Genomic DNA, 19,620 nt, shown 5'->3' on the forward strand with positions numbered 1-19,620 from the left:
TTTGGCATCTCTTAAATGCACACCTAGCAAACCCTGCACTTGTAATGGTAATATGCTGTCAAACATATTCATACATAAAAAAGAAAAGTGTATGTACTTTTGGCAGTGCAAATGTTACAGGTTTTACAAATAGCAGTAGCATAAGTAGTTTATGTTGAATTAAATCCATACGCCTTACCTGTGAACCAGCTGCTGCATTATTTATAAGATGATTGTTGGGATGAGAAATCCAGAATGTTGAAACTGCCCTGAAATATTATTCAGAAGAAAGTTATTACGGAAAAGCTCTAGTCCCTACAGAAATATCTCCCCTTCATAACAAGCACATTAGAAAAAGTTAAACTGACATGTGAAGTCACTACTTCACATATGAAATAAAAATCACAACGCCCCCCACATTTAAAAGACAAAAATGTGTCTTTTTTTAGTCCAGTGCATGGTATTTTATTTAATACTTGTTCAGATACTCTGTACAATGATAAACTGTTTTAATAAGCTTCTACAAGAGATTAGTAGTTTGCAGAAAAACTAGCAGTGACAACTTGAGAATGTGCCTGCCTTTACACCGAAGTAAACATGTGGCCTGAAAAGTCCATTGAACAAGTAACACAAGAAACAACAATCTTCCTACAAAACAACTTTTTCTTTCTCTTTAAGAAAAGACCAAATGCTAATTTTTTTTTTTTTTTTTAAATACCACTACTGTGTGAACTACATTTAAAGCGTCTGCATCCATTAAATTATACACAAAAATGTTCCCATCCATATATTGTCAAGACATCATCAGCAATTTAACTGCTGCAGCTGGTTTGGTTTTACTTTTTCACCATGAAAGACTCACATGCAGTCTGTAGCTGGCACTGGGACATAACTTCCATACACTTTATCCCTAATACCAATACACATGCTGCTGTTTCTATCTGTAGGAAGAAGAGTGCCTGGTTTTGTGACTAGCCCAAGGTTGTGGAACAAAGTGTTCCTCTGCTCAATGCCATCTTCTGTGAAGAAACAGTGACCTAGTGTGTCGTAGCCAATGGTGTCCTTTATCTGCAGAAATACAAGTTCATTAGGTCAGTAGCAATTGTATTTATTGAGATTTATTTGACAAGTACCATCTAGTTAAACTATCTTGGCACAGATGCAGAGTGAGGCTTCAGTATCAGCAGTTCAGATGGCCCAAGTGCACAGTTTTATTTATCCCTTACAGACATACTAATATGTCTGGACAGCTTAGCTGCCTGGAATAATGTGAAAAAGCAGAATGGTGAAATCTGTTAAAAATAAGTTACTGTTTTCACTTGTTCATGTATTCATACAAAAAAAGTGCTGCTCATTAAACTTGAAGAAGGGAGAGAGCTATTTTCACTCTAAATGCTTTTAAAAACATTTCTTTCAACACAATATGTTTTACTCTCCTTGCACCCACCAGCAAGCCATTAGTTGCATGAATAGTCACACATCTGGAAAAACAGTGATGTATGGAAAGACCTTCCAGGTAAGTCTTAAAACTGTAACCTCCTCTTTCATCCACATCCCCACAAAGGTGAAAGTGAACAGGGTAGCTTCCAATCTGCTGCTGGCCCATTTGCTTCAATTCCACATAGGACAGATGAACAGATGAAAAATTCTTCAAAATCTAAAAACGTAGTGAGATGTCCAGAATAAATAATTAACTATTTACCTTTTAACTAATGGAAATTTAAGTTAATACATCATCTATATCAGATGTACACAGTTACCACAGACCAACACAATAAAAGTTGGAACAATTGTTACTGTCTTGCTTTATATCCTGCCTTACAAAACACTGTCCTTCATAAATGAGCATGAAAGCTTAATCTCCATGTGGCTAAAACAAGAGAAAATTTAACCAGACACGTTGCCACACTTCACTGTTTGGTCTTTTACCACCTGCCATGCTAAATATTCTTTACATATAACCACTTATTGTCCGAATAAACAGAAGTCATCGACATCAAGGCCTGTGTATACTGAAGCTGTAGCAGTGTAGCCCATCTGGGACAGACTTAGTTGAATAAAATCACAGAATACAGATTCAGAGGAACCTGTTGAGATACCTGGTCCAACCGCCAGCTCAGCACAGGGTCACCTTAAAGGCAGCTGCTCAGCACATTGCCCAAGGAATATCTCCAGCCACAGAGATGCTCACGTGACATCAACTGTTTCTTTCTTCCCTTCCGCTTTCCTGGTATCTAAGCAGAATTTGCCTTGTTGTAGCTCAGTCCTATTGCCTCTTGCCCTATCACCATGCTCCTCCAAGAATTGCTCTGGCCTGTCTGCACCCTCCACAGTGCCTGAAGACAGCAGCAAGATCACTCTTCTCCACCTTCCCCACACCAAAGAAGCCTTGATCTCTCAGCTCCTGCTCATCATCATCACGTACTCCCACCCTCATGGGATACAGTCCAGGGCAAATGCATCTTCTTTGCAATGGGAACCCAAAACCGGGCACATCATTCCAAATGAGTTTCTTTATTAAGGAAGATATGAAATTGCCTTCAGAATCAAACAAGTTCACAGTAACACCACCCAAGACAGAGTAAAAACATAATAGGGCTGTACCAGTAAGACAGGAAAGCAAAACTATTTTCTTCCACCTAACTTGCTATGAAAACAGTAACCAAGTGCAGAAGCTAAACTGCAAGGAGCGAAGTTGAAAAAAAAATTGTTATTTCATTAACATACTCTTTTTAATCAAAAATAACCATTGTCCTATGCACTTTGTCCTCTAGAGAAATTAGTAATATGGACTTTCTTTTTCCCCTCCTCTAGTTGCATTCCTAAATTTTCTATGTCTAAAATACAAAGGGATGGTCAATACCAGGCATCCCTGAGATCTCCGACTCTTAACATTTAAAAGCACTAACGCAATCGTAAAAACTACAATCCAACACCTCTCCTCACGGCCACTAAGCCTCCTTTATGCTACTGTTCCAGCGACCAGTAGAAAATGCAGGATGATCAAAACCCCTGAGGCCATTAACGTTTGCTAGTGCCTAGGCTCCCTCTGCTTGAGCACACAAGATTAACATAAACCGAAAATGCTTTTAGTGCTGAAGTCTTAAGTTTGGCAGCAGACACTCAGCTACTCTGAACAGTCTCCTGGGAACAGTTTAACAACTCTGATGACTCAAAATGTTTGTTTTCTGATCTATCTTCCAGACATCTGAGGGGTCTGCTGTATTTGCACTGCTGTGACAATCAAGGTCATACTTTGCAAGATTCACAGCTTGTCATTATCTTCTTTCATTACATTATCTTAAACACAAAAGAGTGCCTTGAGTCCACCTACTACTCCTTCACCAAACAAAAGCTGACACACAGTAGGAAAAGGGCGTATTTTCTTTCCCACCATTATGTTCACCACTATAAAACTAAAATCTGCATCCAAATACATTAGAAAGGGAGATTTAAACTGTGACCAACACATAATGAGTGCAAATACATTTGCATTTAAAATACAAGGCCTCAAACTTCTCCAGCATTAGTGAAGTCTTGATACACTGCTGTTCAACCCTTTAATCTAAAAACTTGAGTACAAATTTACATATTAGTTTATTTAATAGTACTTTCTCTCAGCTTTCTTTATGGTAATACAAGAAATTAGAAGCAGTTTCTTTCACATAACCTTAGAACCTTCAATTTAAAAAAAATTAAATTAAAAAAACCACCACAGTCCAACCCAGTTTCTTTTCTCTCCATGCCTCTCTAGTGCCCAGTTTCAGATAAAGCAGATCTCTAGGATTCAATGCTTATCACCTGGGGAGGGAGAAAGGCAGTGAAAGGAGGGAAGACAGAAAAAAGGGAGATCAGACTTTATTCTACAATATTACAGGATGCACATTCATGGATGTCACTTGCAAGGTTTGATCCCTACCACACAACACTGCAATATATGCTGAATACTTCTACAACATTTTAGACATTGATATCCCTTCCCCTAATTCTGTAGGCTAACTTTTGATGACTTAAAATCTAATTGATCTAGTCCTTTCTATGTAAAGCAGATGTTCTTTAAATTTTCAAATCCTTCCAAGTTTAGCATTAATCTTTTTGTCCTCCATATGCCTTTACATGACAGAAAGCTACTTTAAAATGTTTTTCTGACCTTGATATGTCCACCAAATGTATCAAAACTGAAGAACTGACATTCCTTTTCACGATAGCATGTATTTTCTGTCTCCCCCTTGATTAAGATGTTCCTCGTAAGAACTCCAACTTCTGCCCTCATGTCCACTCCATCGGTAACTTCTCCTACATGAGGAAACTGAGGATTTTCTGTCCAAAAACAGTTTTGAAGAAAAAAAAATAGTTGTCATTGATTAAAGCCAAAACCAACTGCTTTTATAGAAGCAAGCTAATTTTAGCAACAAAATCCATGCATTCTGATACCTTAACATGCTGTTCTCTCTTGGCTCTTCTATGCTAAGGCACACAAAAAGCACACAGTTGCTAGATGATAAACATTAACCCAGCTAACACCAAGCAAATTTCCCCCCCCTCCAGACTGCAGCTGACTCAGTGATAGTTAAGCATCTTGCAGGATGATGAATCACAGAATCAAGTATGTTACTTCATGTTTCCTTACAAGTGCTATCTACATACTTTTCATTTTAGTGAGACAACAAATCCTAACAAATTCCAACATTGTACTTGCAAGTGCATCTTAACTTCAGTCCAGTAGTTTGTGAACAGAATGGGTAAAAACCAAACTTTTAAATGAATCCAATGTATCTAGAAAACTTTTAATGAAATGCAGATGCAGACTGGCTTTAAAAGAAAAAAAGACACTGGCTGCATAATCTATTCCAAAGAAAAGTTAAGAATGGAAAATGAGGCTAAAGCACCTTTAAAAAAATACTGTATTTATCCCCCTCTGAAAGAAAAATGTATTTACTTTCCTAACTAAATTTGCTCTTTCCTGGATAGCTTTTCTGAGGATGCATAAACTAAAATTAGGGAAAACAAGATACTCAGGTACACTGTTCTTCGAAAGAAACAATCAATTTTTTATTTGTCTGTGCAAACTGAGAAAATTAGCTGGTACTGTAAAGCTTAAAAAATGTATTTATGTGTTTGGTTTTTTTAAATATTTCCCCCCCTTGATTTGTTTTGTGTTTTTTCCCCCTATTTATTGATTCTCTGCATACAGACTGTCATTATCCCTTCAAAGCTTACAATAGGATACAAGCCTAAACTGGTCATTACCACAATATGAAGCAGAACCAAGAGTGGTATTAACTCTGTACCTACTGTTGAGGATTTATAAAGAGAATAGATGTCTGCAGATAGGACTGCACTCCCCTCCTTGAAGGCTTGCTTATTGTTTATCCCTGCATTTGACTAGCATAGATAAATCAAGTGAAGAAAGAGCAACTAGGCCTCCTACAAAACTGGTTGTTTTTTCTTTTTAGTTTTCCTACTACAAAGGGGCCAAAATAGCTAAAAGCTTAGCAAAAAATACAAGAAATCATTTCAAAAGATGGTGAATTCTTCAACATGTGAAGTTTACCACTCCACAGAAAAGTCATTCTTTGTGAAAGAAAAAAAAATATAAGGTGTTTGGGGGGTGTTTTTAAGCACTGTTACCATGAAAAAGGAAATCTGATATTGGGGGTAAAAAACCCAAGATGGACCAGTTCATCTCCTTTAACGATATATTTATCTTTAATATATATATATTAAAGATATATAGAGAGAGTTCAAATAGCATTTATTTTTTAAAAAATACCAAGATTTTATATTTTATGCCGTAAAGTCTTGTAAAAGAAAAATTAAATTTTAAAAATTAAAAAAGCAGCTATTTTTTCACAGTACATGATTTCCAAGATGAAATTGAGTTTGCACATACACTATTCAGTAGTGATAAAAACCTTCTTAAACTTCATACTGCAACATTCAAGTCAAGTTTTCTCTTAAGACAGACACTTAAGAACAAAGCCCAGGAAGTGTCATGCTCTATGGCACTACGTCAACTCTGCAGCTTCATGCACCCTGGTACTCTCTGATATACAATTAGGTGAACTTAGGTATGCTTTTTCCGTATCTGGGACCTCACAATGCTGTAAAGCATGTCTTACCCACGGTAACGAATGCCACGGGATGCAAACTGCACTGGAAAGTGAACACACAAATGGGCAGTCCCTTAAGACATAAGGGGAACAGAAAAGTTTGAGGGCATTCACATCAAACTTCGAGGAAGAACAGTTGGAAGAAGAGGAAGTTGCACTGTACAGAGGTGAATGGGACAAAACCAGATCCTGAAGAGCACCAATTGGCTGCTGCAGACTAACACTGCAGACTAACACTAGTTAGTTTGTGCTGCAAACTAATGCTGCAGCCCACCAAAAGGGAGCAAGAGGGCACACTCAAGACCTGAGGCTGGTCGACCACCAGGAAGGAGGGCACTGGCACAGAGCGGCAGAGGAAAACACGAACACCAGCACAGTCAGGGAGCCAGTCCCATGGGAGGCTTTTATGAAGTCAAGCAGAATGACTCAGATAATAAAAAAGGAAACTGTCAGCAACATGCGTGATTATTTTGCACACATCACATCCAAAGGAAAAACAGATTGCAACTACTCAGGGATATCCTTTATGAGCAGGGGCTTGGAAGTGCCACTTATTCATAACTGTTTTGTTGGCAAGAGGTGGAGGCGCAACTGAGGAAAGAGAAAGAGGGAGAAGAGAGACCACAAGGAAGAAGAAAAAAAGAGTGGTTCAAAGATTTACATTTTCTATTTTCTTCCCTTTTTTTGTTTTCCTTTTCTCCTTTTTTAACAACAACAGAAAAAATTATAATGATAACACTTCAAAAGATGAGAAGGGCACTAAAGGCAAAGGGAATGGTAATGACCACAACAGCCATTCAAGCATAAAGAGAACTAGTGAAAAGACAGAAAGGAGCCAAGAAAGGAAAACAATTGTAATCCTCTTGGAAGAAAACTAAAGCGTTCAATAAGCCCGTGAAAAAAGGAGAAGAAAAGTTAGCATGGTAAGCTGTGAGGCAGACCTGGCATTATACAGAACAATTTTACAGCAAGGCGAAGTACACGTTCCTGTATACAGACAAAAAAGCAATACAGACATAGGTGAATAGGCTGTTCTTAACCGCTCACACTGAAAGGGACTGTCCAGGGCATACTACGGTGAGTATGTATTTCACATGAATCTTCAACTCGTGACTGCTCTCATACCTTTGACTTTGACCTGATGCTTTGTACACTCTGGGCAGGGAAGGAGAGTGAATTCCTCTGTCTGATACATTGAATAGTCTGTGCTTGCGACCACAATCCGGTCTCCAGGCTCCCAACTACTAACATCATCCAGAAGGTTCAGTATCACTCCACCTACAGCTTCTACCTGGAAGCCGGAAATTGGGACACCTAATTAAAAAAAAAAAAAAAAGTAAATATAAGATTATATTCACCTTTATATGAAACCATCTCCAAGAGATACTAATAAATTTGTAAGATTTCACAAGCTCCAAAGCCCTGTAAAGTACAATTCTGCTCTGAAATGTGCCAGTGTGAGATACCATTCCAGCCTGCTTACTTGGTGGATCTCAAATAAAACAAATGGAGAAGATGGAACTAACAGTGACAAGAAAAAAATTTATATATTTTTTTTAAAAAAGACCTAATATAATATGGCAACAATTTGTAGGTCCAGCTACCTTTACTTGTTTCAAGTGACATTTTTCTGCAATTTAAAACTCTACAGATGGAATAAAGGACTGGCAAAACAAAGTAGAGGGACTTTCCTTTTTATTCACAACTAATAAAACAGTTTGGCAGGCTAAATTACACACACATGCTATTTCTCTGCATTGTGATAGCTTTGCTTAAGTTCAGCAACTCTTGCTTACTCTTGACCCTAAATCTACTGGCAAGTAAAAGATACATTTTTGTGGATTTTATTAATTTTAAAAATATAAGTCTATATATTTTCATAGGCCTGTAACGAACAGTAACAGAGTAGTATCAAATAGCTCAATTACTTAACAAATAAATAGCCAACTACCATAAAAAAAAAATCTTCTGAGGCAATTACAATATTGCTTAGCAATTCTACAAAAAGAAAAAGATGACTGCCCATGAAAAGTGAAACTCAGATCGAAGATATTTTAAACAAAAAAATTACTAAAGGATAAAAGCAAATGAGTGGTAGGCCTTCCAGGCTTTTCATACCCCCGATTCAACTTGTTATGAGAAAAGCTGACTAAAGTTCAGCATCAAACAGCAACAGAAGATTGTACCAATTATAAAACAAGAATAAAAAATTTAATTGCTCATTGCTTCTACCAAGTTTTATTTTTACAATGATAATCAGAATGATAATCAGAAGCTGAGATTTAAATATATATGACTAAATACCAAAAGGAAAAAAAAAGTATGTTTCAGCCTTTTATAAAGACCCCTTATCTGTATCTAAATATATTAAAAATGAAGACTATTAATGTTACGTTGTTCACATACAGTATACAAATAGGTTGAGAAAATAGATTGCACTGAAGAACTGTGTCCTCATACTTCATCCATAACAAGAAAAAAAAAAACCAACACCCCCCCCTTACAGCAGCACTCAGAAATTTAAATTACAACCAACAGTACAGCCAACAGTGAAAAATAATAGACTTTTTTTACTTCTTCCCCAACTGCAGGATTTAACAAAATGCTTTCCTACCATCATTCCATTCACTGTAAGCTCTCACAACAAACTTCTGACCATCCACTGTGAAAAACTCTTTTTGAGCAAGAGCCTTCCCACCAGTGCTGTGATTTTCATAGTTTCTCACTGATTCATTACAGGAAGAATTTCCACCACCTATGACACCAACGAAAGCCCAGGCTTGCCTGTAAAAAACAAAAGTAAATGTTTAAGTATAACGGTCCTTAACAATTTCTTCACAAACAGGTACAAGACAAAGAGCACAGAAGTCACAGATAATCCTTCTGCCTGCTCTTTGAAATTAATGTTAAAATGCAACTTCAAAATGCAGAAGAAACATGGGTAGATCTCACTGAAAAGAAACAATTTAAAATAATTGGATGTCCTATATACAAATTGGCAAATACAAGAACTCTTAATGGGGAAGCCCTTCGGATACATTTTTAGTACAACATCCAAGATACTATTTTCCAAAAGCAAATCGCAAGACATGAGCGACAAAAGCGATACAGGATTCTACACCCAAACAGCTCTATGGGGCCACAGGAAGACTAGGAGCCAGTGGCAACATTCCTGCCACAGCCCTCTACCGTCACAGCCCTGCAGCAAGTGGCATCCCAGAGTGGTGCCCAGGAGTCCCAGGAGACCACGCGTGCATCAGGCTGGGAGGGACGGACACAGGCAGCAGCAGCCTCTGGGTATCACTGCACTGGATGAGCAATACGTTTTCAATCTTTCAGGGTGCTCAGGCTCAGAAAACGAATCACATGCTGTTACACAACCTTTGCATGAAGGATGACTGATGTTTCTGAAGGCCAAGACCAAAGGTTTTTGCTTTTTCCCCCTCACTGTCCCTTCCAACAGCTGGTCATCTACTGGACTGAGCACTGGTATGGAGCAGGGAACTATCCTTGATGTACTTCCCTTTCCTACAGCTCCGCTGAGTGCACCCATGTTTTTGAAAATTAAAAACAAACAACTCATGACACAGAATGCTGCCACCAAGTTCAAAAAACAAGTCTATTTTGCTGTCCTTTACTGCTCTGTAATGTCATAATTATGTGTGCAGAGGAAGAAGTCGAGATCATCTATTAAAAAGCTGAACAATTTTGCATCATTAAAGTTGAATCATTTACCCCAAATGAAAACAGTGTCAGCTAGATGAAATGTAATCTGTTGCTAATGGTTGATTCAAAGGCAGATATTAAAGCCACTTTCAATTCAGTTGCCTTGATTTCAGTCCCCACATGATGTTCTTACTGATTGGGATTAAAAAAACAAATTAAACTGTTAACCTGTTTACAAGAATAGTACATAGTGGGCCAGCTTTTCAATAGTGGCAGTGAACAAGCTGAATGTTTCACATACCAATATTTAAAGTATCAAGATATTCTAATGCATACTATTTTGCAGGAAGAGTCCAAAGGGAAGAGGGATGTAACAAAGTGTTCACCTCCATGTGGAAGTCTTCACTAGCTTTACAGGTTTAAAAAAAACAACCCTGCTTTTCCTCACTGAGCGCTTGGTGAGCGCTTCTCACCTGTCTTCCACAACAGAACAAGACAATTCTGTGTGTTTATGAAGACTCTATCAACTAACAAAAATAGAAAAGAAACAGTTCAGTAGAGAAGAAAGGCTGCTTCTTCCCCACTGAAGGCTGAAGAAACTCCTCATTTCAGACAAACCAGCATGGAGGTCACAGGCAAGGATAAACACCAGAAACCTGGGCCTCTACACCAGGTTGCGGCTGACTGAACAGCGACCTGAACAACCGCCACACAGGCTTCACTGCTTTCATGAGGTGGTACATATTACATCAGCACCTCTGACCAAACTGCTTCAGAGGCAGAGCTGCAAGCACTTTCCATTCCATGACCACATGCTTACACAGCTACTGACACAGATGTACTCCTGACAGGAACCGGGGTCAGAACATGCCATCCTGACTGACGCCCCAGCCTGCCTCTGCCAAAGCTGAGGGAGGAAACTAACTGGAACCCAGATGTTGTGGGATAGCGAGGAATAAGAATAGAACGGAAAAACTAAGCGACAGATTTCCTGGAAAATAGAAACAGGTTATACAACACGATCTTAATGGAAACTGAAGAACAGACTGACAAGTTAGGATACCTGGTGTCCTTTTTATTTGTATTCCTAACTCTGTGCAGCACAAATCCACATTCAGAACACACAGTGCAAAAAGTCTTCTGCAACAACTAAATGAATGGCAGAGCAGTTTAAGATTTGTGCTTTAATAATTCCTATTACATGTCTTCTGTTGCCCTACCATCCAAACCCTCACCAACTGAAAAGAATGGTCAAAGGGTACAAAAACATCTCACAAGTGTACTTCACAGAATCAACAAGGTTGGAAAGATCCTTGAATGTCATCCAGTCCAACCATTAACCTAGCACTGACAGTTCCCAACTACATCATATCCCTCAGCACTATGTCAACCTGAAATGCTGGGGTTTCAACCCCAAGCCCCAAATTAAGGTTGACATATGGGTGATTCCCACAGCCCTTCACAAAGGGGGGTGAGTTTGCCTTTAGGCCTCCCTCCACGGTGCGGCCAGCCTTGCAGAGGAAAGACATTGGGTAAATGAGCCCCAGGTGCCCCACATTAAGGAAACAAGGGTCAGGTGTCCCACTTGGGGATAAAAGCTGGGACCCCGTGCAGGAAGAGGCAGTGTTTGTCTGTGAGGTGGATGCACTTTGCAGAGTTTCCTGTTTGGGAAGGAGCTCCTGCCTCCCTGGAACTGGGCTCCAGTCAGGTCTGGCCTTTGTAAACGTGGGCTGTGTAGAGATTCAGTATGTGGCTTCCTTGGTCTTACGTGTTTGGCTTGTTGACTCGGTTGTCTCCTGTCCCTTCTATGGGAGACTGCATTTCACCATTTATTCCAACTATTGTTGGTCATGCGGTGTTGTTGTTGGGGTCAGTGGGATTGATGTCGTTTATGTATAATCTGACTGACTTTTTTGTACCCCCAGCGCTCACCCATGTACTGACACTTTTGTATCAAATACAATTTGGTTATTGGTTCATCTTTATGATGGCTGTGTCCTTCATGCTAGGCCTGATAATTGGCAAAACACAACCTGACTCTTAAATACCTCCAGGGATGGGGACTCCACCACCTCCCTGGGCAGCCCATGCCAATGCCTAACAACCCCTTCTGGAAAGAAATGCTTCCTAATATCCAGTCTAATCTTTCCCTGGCACAACTTGAGGCCATTACCCCCTGTCCTGTTGCTTACTTCTTGGTTAAAGAGACTCATCCCCAGCTCTCTGCACCCTCCTCTCAGGGAGCTGTAGAGGGCGATGAGGTCTCCCCTCAGCCTCCTCTTCTCCAGACTAAACACTCCCAGTTCCCTCAGCCGCTCCTCGTACGACCTGTGCTCCAGACCCTGCACCAGCTTCGTTGCCCTTCTCTGGACATGCTCGAGTCATTCAATGTCCTTTTCGTAGTGAGGGGCCCAAAACTGAACACAGGAATCGAGGGGCGGCCTCACCAGTGCCGAGTACAGGGGTCAGATCCCTTCCCTGTCCCTGCTGGCCACGCTATTGCTGACACAAGCCAGGATGACATTGGCCTTCTTGGCCCCCTGGGCACACTGCTGGCTCCTGTTCAGCAGGCTGTCAATCAACACCCCCAGGTCCCTCTTTGACTGGCAGCTCTCCAGCCACTCCTGCCCAAGCCTGTAGCGCTGCTGGGGGTTGTTGTGGCCCAAGGGCAGCCCCCGGCATTTGGCCTTATGGAAACTCCTCCAGTTGGCCTCAGCCCATGGCTCCAGCCTGTCCAGGTCTCTCTGCAGAGCCTCCCTACCCTCGAGCACATCAACACTCCCACCCAACTTAGTGTCATCTGCAAACTCACTGAGGGTGCACTCGATCCGCTCGTCTAGATATTACAGTCGATGTTACAGTCAAGTGGCCCCAAAACCAAGCCCTGGGGGACACCACTTGTGACCAGCTACCAACTGGATTTAACTCCGTTCACCACAACTCTTTGGGCCCGGCCATCCAGACAGTTTTTTACCCAGCAAAGTGTGTGCCCATCCAAGCCTCGAGCAGCCAGTTTTGCCAGGAGAACGCTGTGGGAAACGGTGTCAAAGGCCTTACTGAAGTCAAGGCAAACCACATCCACAGCCTTTCCCTCATCCCATAAGCAGGTCGCCTTGTCATAGAAGGAGATCAGGTTTGTCAGGCAGGACCTGCCTTTCATAACCCCATGCTGACTGGGCCTGAGCATCTGGTTGTCCTGCACGTGTTGTGTGATGTTACTCAGGATGAGCTGCTCCATCAGCTTCCTGGGCACCAAAGTCAAGCTGACAGGCCTGTAATTTTCTGGATCATTCTTCCAACCCTTCTTATATATGGGCATCACACTGGCCAATTTCCAATCTGTTGGGACCTCCCCGGTCAGCCAGGACTGCTGGTAAATGATAGAAAGTGGCTTGGCGAGCACCCCAGCCAGCTCCTTCAGCACCCTCGGGTGTATCCCATCCGGTCCCATAGACTTGTGCGTGTCTGTGTGACGCAGCAGGTCACTGAATGTCTCCTGGATTACAGGGAAGTCCTTCACCCAGTCTATGTCTATGTCTCCTGGCTGAGGAGGCTGGATTCCCTCAATACAACTAGTCTTATTATTAAAGACAGAGGCAAAGAAGGCATTAAGCACCTCAGCCTTTTCCTCATCACTTGTTACCATCTTTCCTCCTGCATCTAGCAGGGGATGGAGACTCTCCCTGGACTTTCTTTTGCTACTGACATACTTATAGAAACTCTTCTTGTTATCCTTGATTGCAGAGGCCAAATTAATTTCCAGTTGGGCTTTAGCCCTTCTGATTTCCACCCTGCATAGCCTCACAGCCTCTCTGTAATCACTGTGAGTGGCTAACCCCTTCTTCCAAAGGCTGTAAACTCTCCTTTTCTCCCTGAGTTGCAGCCAAAGCTCCCTGTTCAGCCAGGGTGGTTTTCTCTGGCTTCCGCTTCTCTTAGAGCACCTGGGGACCGCCTGCTCCTGAGCCATTAACACTTTCTTCTTAAAGAGTGCCCAGCCTTCCTGGGCCCCTATACCCTTCAGGAGAGTCTCCCAGGGGATCCTTTCAAGCAGGTGCCTAAACAAGACAAAGTCAGCCCTTCTGAAGTCCAGGATGTCAGTCCTGCTTAGCTCTCTCCTGACCTCTCTAGGAATAGAGAACTCTATTATTTCATGACTGCTGTGCCCTAGTCGACCTCCAACCTCCACGTCGTCCACCAGCCCTTCTCTGTTCACAAAGAAGAGATCCAGCAGGGCACCTTCTCTGGTCCGTTCACTCACCAGCTGCGTCAGAAAGTTGTCTCCCACACATTCCAGGTGTCTCATCTCCGGGACTGGTCTCGTTCTACTGTGTTGTATTTCCAGCAGATATAACACTTTTAGAGATCAGTTCCCTTGCAGAATCAGTGGAAAGGTAATGTTCTTTTATTTCAACAGTGCACAGGTATGAATAAGACGCTGTTTGATATACAGGATTAGCACCCCTTCCCTGTATTGTTTCTACAGTGGCATTCCTTGCTCCTCCAAACATACACTAAAAATTCAGCTAGCAACTGTTTCCTATCTATGTGTTTGAACAAAGAAAAATTTCTTGCTGCACCCAGTTTTAATTTCTGTAAAGAACGGTGAAAGAGAGCAATTATGAGTAATAGTCTATCACACAGATACCTATAACTCTCAGTCTCTACACTATCAAAATACTGAATACTACTACTGCAGTACTATGCACAACACAGAGAATCCTTTGAAGACTTTAAGGACATTCAAAGTTTAACAAATCCCCCAGAAGTGGCAGAATATGTATCTAATCTTTATTCAGCATAAAAGGGAAAATAAATTTATTTACCTGTAACTCAATCCTCTGACAAACTTACTTCCCAGAAGATTTTGAATAGTCACTCTGGTTTCCTCCAATAGATTTTTAGCAGCTGAATCTCCTACAGCAATAGCAACAATGCGACCAGGACTTCCAGTTTTCAATAAGTTCTGGAGCTTCAAGCTTTCTTCTGAAAATTCATGAGTATCAAACTTCAGCACTTCCAAAATCTCTGCTGTATCCTGATCGATCACTCTCACATTTAGTCCTCGAGAAAAATTCTTTTTAAATGTATAATGACCATAGGCCAGCCCTGAGAAATACACAGTCTTTGATAGAAGAGTCCATGATAACTTCTGGTGCCCATGCAACTCCAGCGTTCCTTCAGGGCCCACACCAATAAATTTTTTGCCAAATTCTGGCACATCAGCACCTTCGTTTGACTTCCCATACAAAACAATAGTTGCTTTGGATTTATAGCGGCATTTCTCTGCTCCAACATGAAGCATTCCACCATCCTTTATCAGGATAAATCGAGTTCTCAAGGTAATGTTTTTAGAACCTTCTTTATCATCACCAAAAACAAGTAGCCCTAAAAGAAAGAAAAAAAAAATCTGTAAGGTCAAAGCAAAATTCAGATAGGGTCAAAGAACCAAGTTCTGCATTAAGAACAACAGAAAAATTACAGATTTCTTTTCCACACCCATGAATTAAGCTTTACACTCTTGTATATGTTTAAGAATATTTGGGAAAGTAACTCCTACCAATTGTGATTTATCTTTCTAAGAATTTGGTCAGTTAATTCCCAATTTTTTCCATCATTTTGGTACAATTACTATCATACCACAGTCAACAACAGAAGAGATTTTGTACAAGGAAGGCTACTACATGAGTCTTGTTTTACTATATCCTACAGCAAACCATGTCAGTGCTCCACTGAAAAGACTCCATAGTGTTCATTCATCTTTTTAATGATATCCCTGGCCTGGTAGCAGGCTGAAAAGTAGAAGTAGGGGAACTGGTCAATAGCTGCAATATAATATTTCAATATGTTTTTCATGTAATCACAGAACTAAAAACTATGCAGTAAACTGAAGCATGTTCATCTTGTCACTTCATACCTCCATCTTGTATAACTATGGAGTGTACTGTAGCATCCGAGTTCAGACGAAACAAATCCCCCTTTTTGATAAAAACTCTCTTTTCAGGATCTTTTCCAGGGCTCCAGTTTTTAAGACGAGGGTTCTGATCGGGACAATTCTCTGCAATACAATTCAGCTTTTATAAACAAGCATCATCACATCAATCAAGGCAGCATTAAAATGAACACGAGCGAGGAAGTCACCCACAAAGGATTCCCACCTTCTTCTGTGGTTACAATAGTGCAGCCACTGATGTTACTGTTTGTATTAGAGCAGCCAAAAAGATACCTGAAAGGTGGCTAAACTCTCAAGGGTTGGAAGGCATTCTTATACTGAATTAAACTGCTGATGACCACAGACTGAACTGTCAACATATACTGACAATGCCACCTGATTTTTTTTTAAAGATTTTCTACATCACCTGCAGTAAATGAGGAGAGGTAAGGGGGAAGCACTCAGATCCACAGCAGTCACACTGAGCACTGGATGTCCTAGACCAGTTACCTACGCCAGCTAACATGATTGTAAAGTATCGAAATACCTCACCTCCCTCAAGGTCTCTCCCTGTGTGAGAACGAGTGATCCCTTCTTGCTTTTAATCATCCAAATCACTCAGTGTAGGTTGGCAAATAAGGAATAAAGAAGGACAAGACATCCTTAGTATATTTAGTATAAATACCTTACTGGTTAGAGCAGTTTCCTGGGAGACAAGACATTTAGGTCTAAACTCACAGTTTGTACTCCTTGAGAAGTCAGCTTAAATGTCAGGCTACAAACCACAAGAGAGAAGCAACAGATGCAACCCTTGCTGAAACCCTGATGAAGGTCTGTCTGGCACTACACTGGCAGTAATACCATCCTAGGAGGCCACAAAAAGAGAAGCAGCAGCAAGAAGTGACAGGGTTGTGTGATTTCAGATGAAGTTACAGCTATGTAGTATTTACAGCACACATATGTTTAGCATATTAAGCCGCTGAGTAATGCAGCAGCATAGACATACAATGTATGTACAGAAATGGGAAGGATATTCTTTTGGTAAGAAAACCCAAGGAAAAGTCAGACTGAAAATATTTTTCTTAAGCAAACGACAACCAAAATATGCCAAAACAAACAGGTTAGCAGTCCGACTGAGACTAAGTCAAAATAGCCTTTTCACATCTTATCTTCTGGAGAAACACACCCACACATCTGCAATGCAACTTTGGGGGCAAAAAGCTATTGGCAAAAGTCCATTCTTGCAAAATCTAAAGAAAGTGAAACCTATACACAAGTTTAACACAAGCCAACCTTAGTTTTGCTGACAGAAATGTTTTTCCTTTGGTATTAATCTCCACATTTCAATCCTTTCCAGCTCAGGAAACCCACATAAACCAAGATTTGACTACCAATGGGAAAAAATTAGCAGCACTGCATACAGGCAAAAGACATCCAAGTAGTAATATAAAGATAAAAAAACACCTTTTGGGAGGATCCTAAGATGACAGCATTTAGAAAATGAAATTCAGCACATAAGGGAAAGCCAAAAAGCAAGAAGCACTGCGATCAGCAGGACTGCTGAGCACTCATCAGATAAATGCAAGTCTGTTTCCTGACTCAGGCAGAACCACTAAACCCCTTCCCCCACACACCCCGCGGACAAGCACAGTGAAGAAACACGTATTTCCTGGCTGGTAGCAAAGGGCAATGTGAGGAAATCATGAGTCAGCAACCTGATGATTTCTGCTTAGCATGATTCACAGAGAAGAGCTAGTAACCTAAACTCTTCTGTTGAGTCAGAAAGAAGAGGTATAGCACGGTAACAAAAAAAAATTAACTCTATTGTACATTGCAATCCAGCAAGGAAGCATCAGCATCAGAAATACACAGTCCTGTAATGCAAGCATGCTTCTGAAGCATGGTGGATCAACTTTTTGACAAGCAGATCAGAGGTACTCACGAAGAGTATTCTGAAATTCTCCCTTAGCAATTGCAGTGGGTTGCAGGGAAACATGAAATATTTAGTACTTCACCATATACTACCTCAAAAATTACTGATTAGATTTTACAGGCCACAGTCATTGCCTCTACTGTTAAGGTTAAATGAAAACAGAAGCATAGACCAGAAAATGTTAGGTAGTATGACCTTGCCAAGTTTAACCACTCATGTTGAAAACTTTTGAAGTCAAGCCTCTGCTTCGGAGCAATTTTTGCAAAAATGGGTCAGCTTTCCTTAAGGTTTAGTTGCTTCTAATAGAGTTGGGGACAGGGAAGGATGGACGTAATATTTTTGCAAATGAAGTGAAGAAAAAAAAACCACAACCAAAAAATACCCTGAAAAAAAAAAAGTATTTTAGAACCTTCCATGTGCTGGAACAAGGATATGAAATTTGGCAGGAGAAAAAGCAGAAAACGGTTCTCAAGATGGAGTTAAAGAGCTACTTTCTACCTGCTTAGCTACCAAGTCTGGAGTTTTTAAGGCCTCTGGGAAAAAGTTATCAGTGTTATATTATGCTTAGCAGAAGTTTGTCACTGTCTGGCAGCTAAATTTTCTGAGGATCCTGTTTACCCTGGGCAAACTCCAGTAAAGAGCTGCAAAGGCCAAGCAGAACCTTTCCCTGAAAATCTTCCCAGCTTGTCATCCTGACCCTGCAGCACAAGCCCCTGGAAACCAGGAAGGAAATTGCATTTCCAGTGCTCTCTCCCTGATCTTCAGTGTTCAGAAGTCCTTAGGAAAAAAAGATGATGACAGGAAGATAAAAGCAAGGATGAAAAAAAGAAACTAGCTGACAGGCAGGAACAGAAATGCAGATAAGTATCATTTTCCCTTTGGGGAAGATATGCCGGAGGTTTAGGATTTACACACAATTACTACTAAGTGTCACATTCGCTCCACTGCCTTTTAAACAGCCATTAAAAGTACTGACAATATGGAATTCCAATTAGCCCATAAGAACACACCTAGCTGGAACTAATGTCATTGGCTGCAGTACCACATGTGCTAGGTTGGAGCTAGGCATATTAACATTTCAACCTGTTGGGAAACTTTTGTGGAGTTGCTGCAAAAACTATACCACAAGATTAAAATTTCAGCCTTCCCTCGGTGTCTCTAGGAGTTTCTCTTGTGCCAGTGTTCTCAAAGGATTCTACAGGTGTGTGTTTGGGTTTTTTTAAAAGATAATGCAGGGAAACTGCAGAAAGACAAAATGCAACAATTAATGCTGAAAACTGGCCTGAACTTCCATCAGGAAGCAGTGGGACATTGAAGGAAAGTGGTCACAACCTTGGCTTAATCCTTAGCCCTTATGTAAGTCATTACTGTAGGAAAAAAAAAAAGCCCATCCACTAAATCACAGCAACTCTTCCTGCAACATACTCAGTACTCCTGGTGATCCATCAACCATGTGCTGACCACGTATTAAGTGCAAAAAACCCACACAACTCAATGCCTCTGGAATAAGCTAGTGCAGATGAAGCAAAACCATTCCAAAACCGCCTACATTTTTTAAAAAGTCAAAGCCACCTCCTTAACAGTATCAGCTTTCAAAGCATAAAGGGACTATTATTTTATGTATTCCACAGCACACAATAACACCCCACTTCTACTAAAACCATCATCAAAATCCAAAACTTTTAGTTAATTAAGTTAAATTCTTGGTATCAAAGCAGGAAGGTTTTTCCCCCCCCTAAAGTACTTCTCAGAGTCAACTGGCTAAGTCACCCTTCAGCTTCCTCTTGAATTTGGCTGAAGTACTTACTTACTGCAGATATGCCCTGTTACCAGTGATCTGGATCACAACATAGCCGTAACCTTCCATTTACTACTCCCTCGGGTTTTTTTTTTTTGTTTTCCTTCATAATTATGAAGATAACTCAGTAACTTCACCCAAGAAGAGATCTTGGCAAGCCACCACCAAGAACACTCCAGTTAGATGTGTGCACTCATTCTGT

The 19,620-nt window shown here is 40.7% G+C and overlaps 1 protein-coding gene across 2 annotated transcripts in view; it reads right to left on the bottom strand.

The window, feature by feature from the left end:
- The window catches only part of CEMIP2 (cell migration inducing hyaluronidase 2), a 52,386-nt gene that overhangs the window by 19,374 nt on the left and 13,392 nt on the right, over window positions 1–19,620 (bottom strand). The window contains exons 1-9 of one of the 2 annotated variants that reach the window (XM_074931911.1): window positions 16,240–16,320; window positions 15,673–15,813; window positions 14,582–15,143; window positions 8,707–8,876; window positions 7,218–7,406; window positions 4,130–4,299; window positions 1,427–1,636; window positions 842–1,047; window positions 179–248 (exon numbers count right to left, since the gene is read on the bottom strand). In XM_074931911.1, coding sequence (XP_074788012.1) covers window positions 179–248; window positions 842–1,047; window positions 1,427–1,636; window positions 4,130–4,299; window positions 7,218–7,406; window positions 8,707–8,876; window positions 14,582–15,060 — 1,494 coding nt within the window. In that variant the 5' untranslated portion in view covers window positions 15,061–15,143; window positions 15,673–15,813; window positions 16,240–16,320. Of the gene's footprint in view, window positions 1–178; window positions 249–841; window positions 1,048–1,426; window positions 1,637–4,129; window positions 4,300–7,217; window positions 7,407–8,706; window positions 8,877–14,581; window positions 15,144–15,672; window positions 15,814–16,239; window positions 16,321–19,620 lie in introns of those variants that run through there. The other variant, XM_074931909.1, reaches the window with a different exon arrangement.

This window comes from Athene noctua, chromosome Z, assembly GCF_965140245.1.
Source record: "Athene noctua chromosome Z, bAthNoc1.hap1.1, whole genome shotgun sequence".
In the NCBI taxonomy this organism is placed as follows: Eukaryota; Metazoa; Chordata; class Aves; order Strigiformes; family Strigidae; genus Athene; species Athene noctua.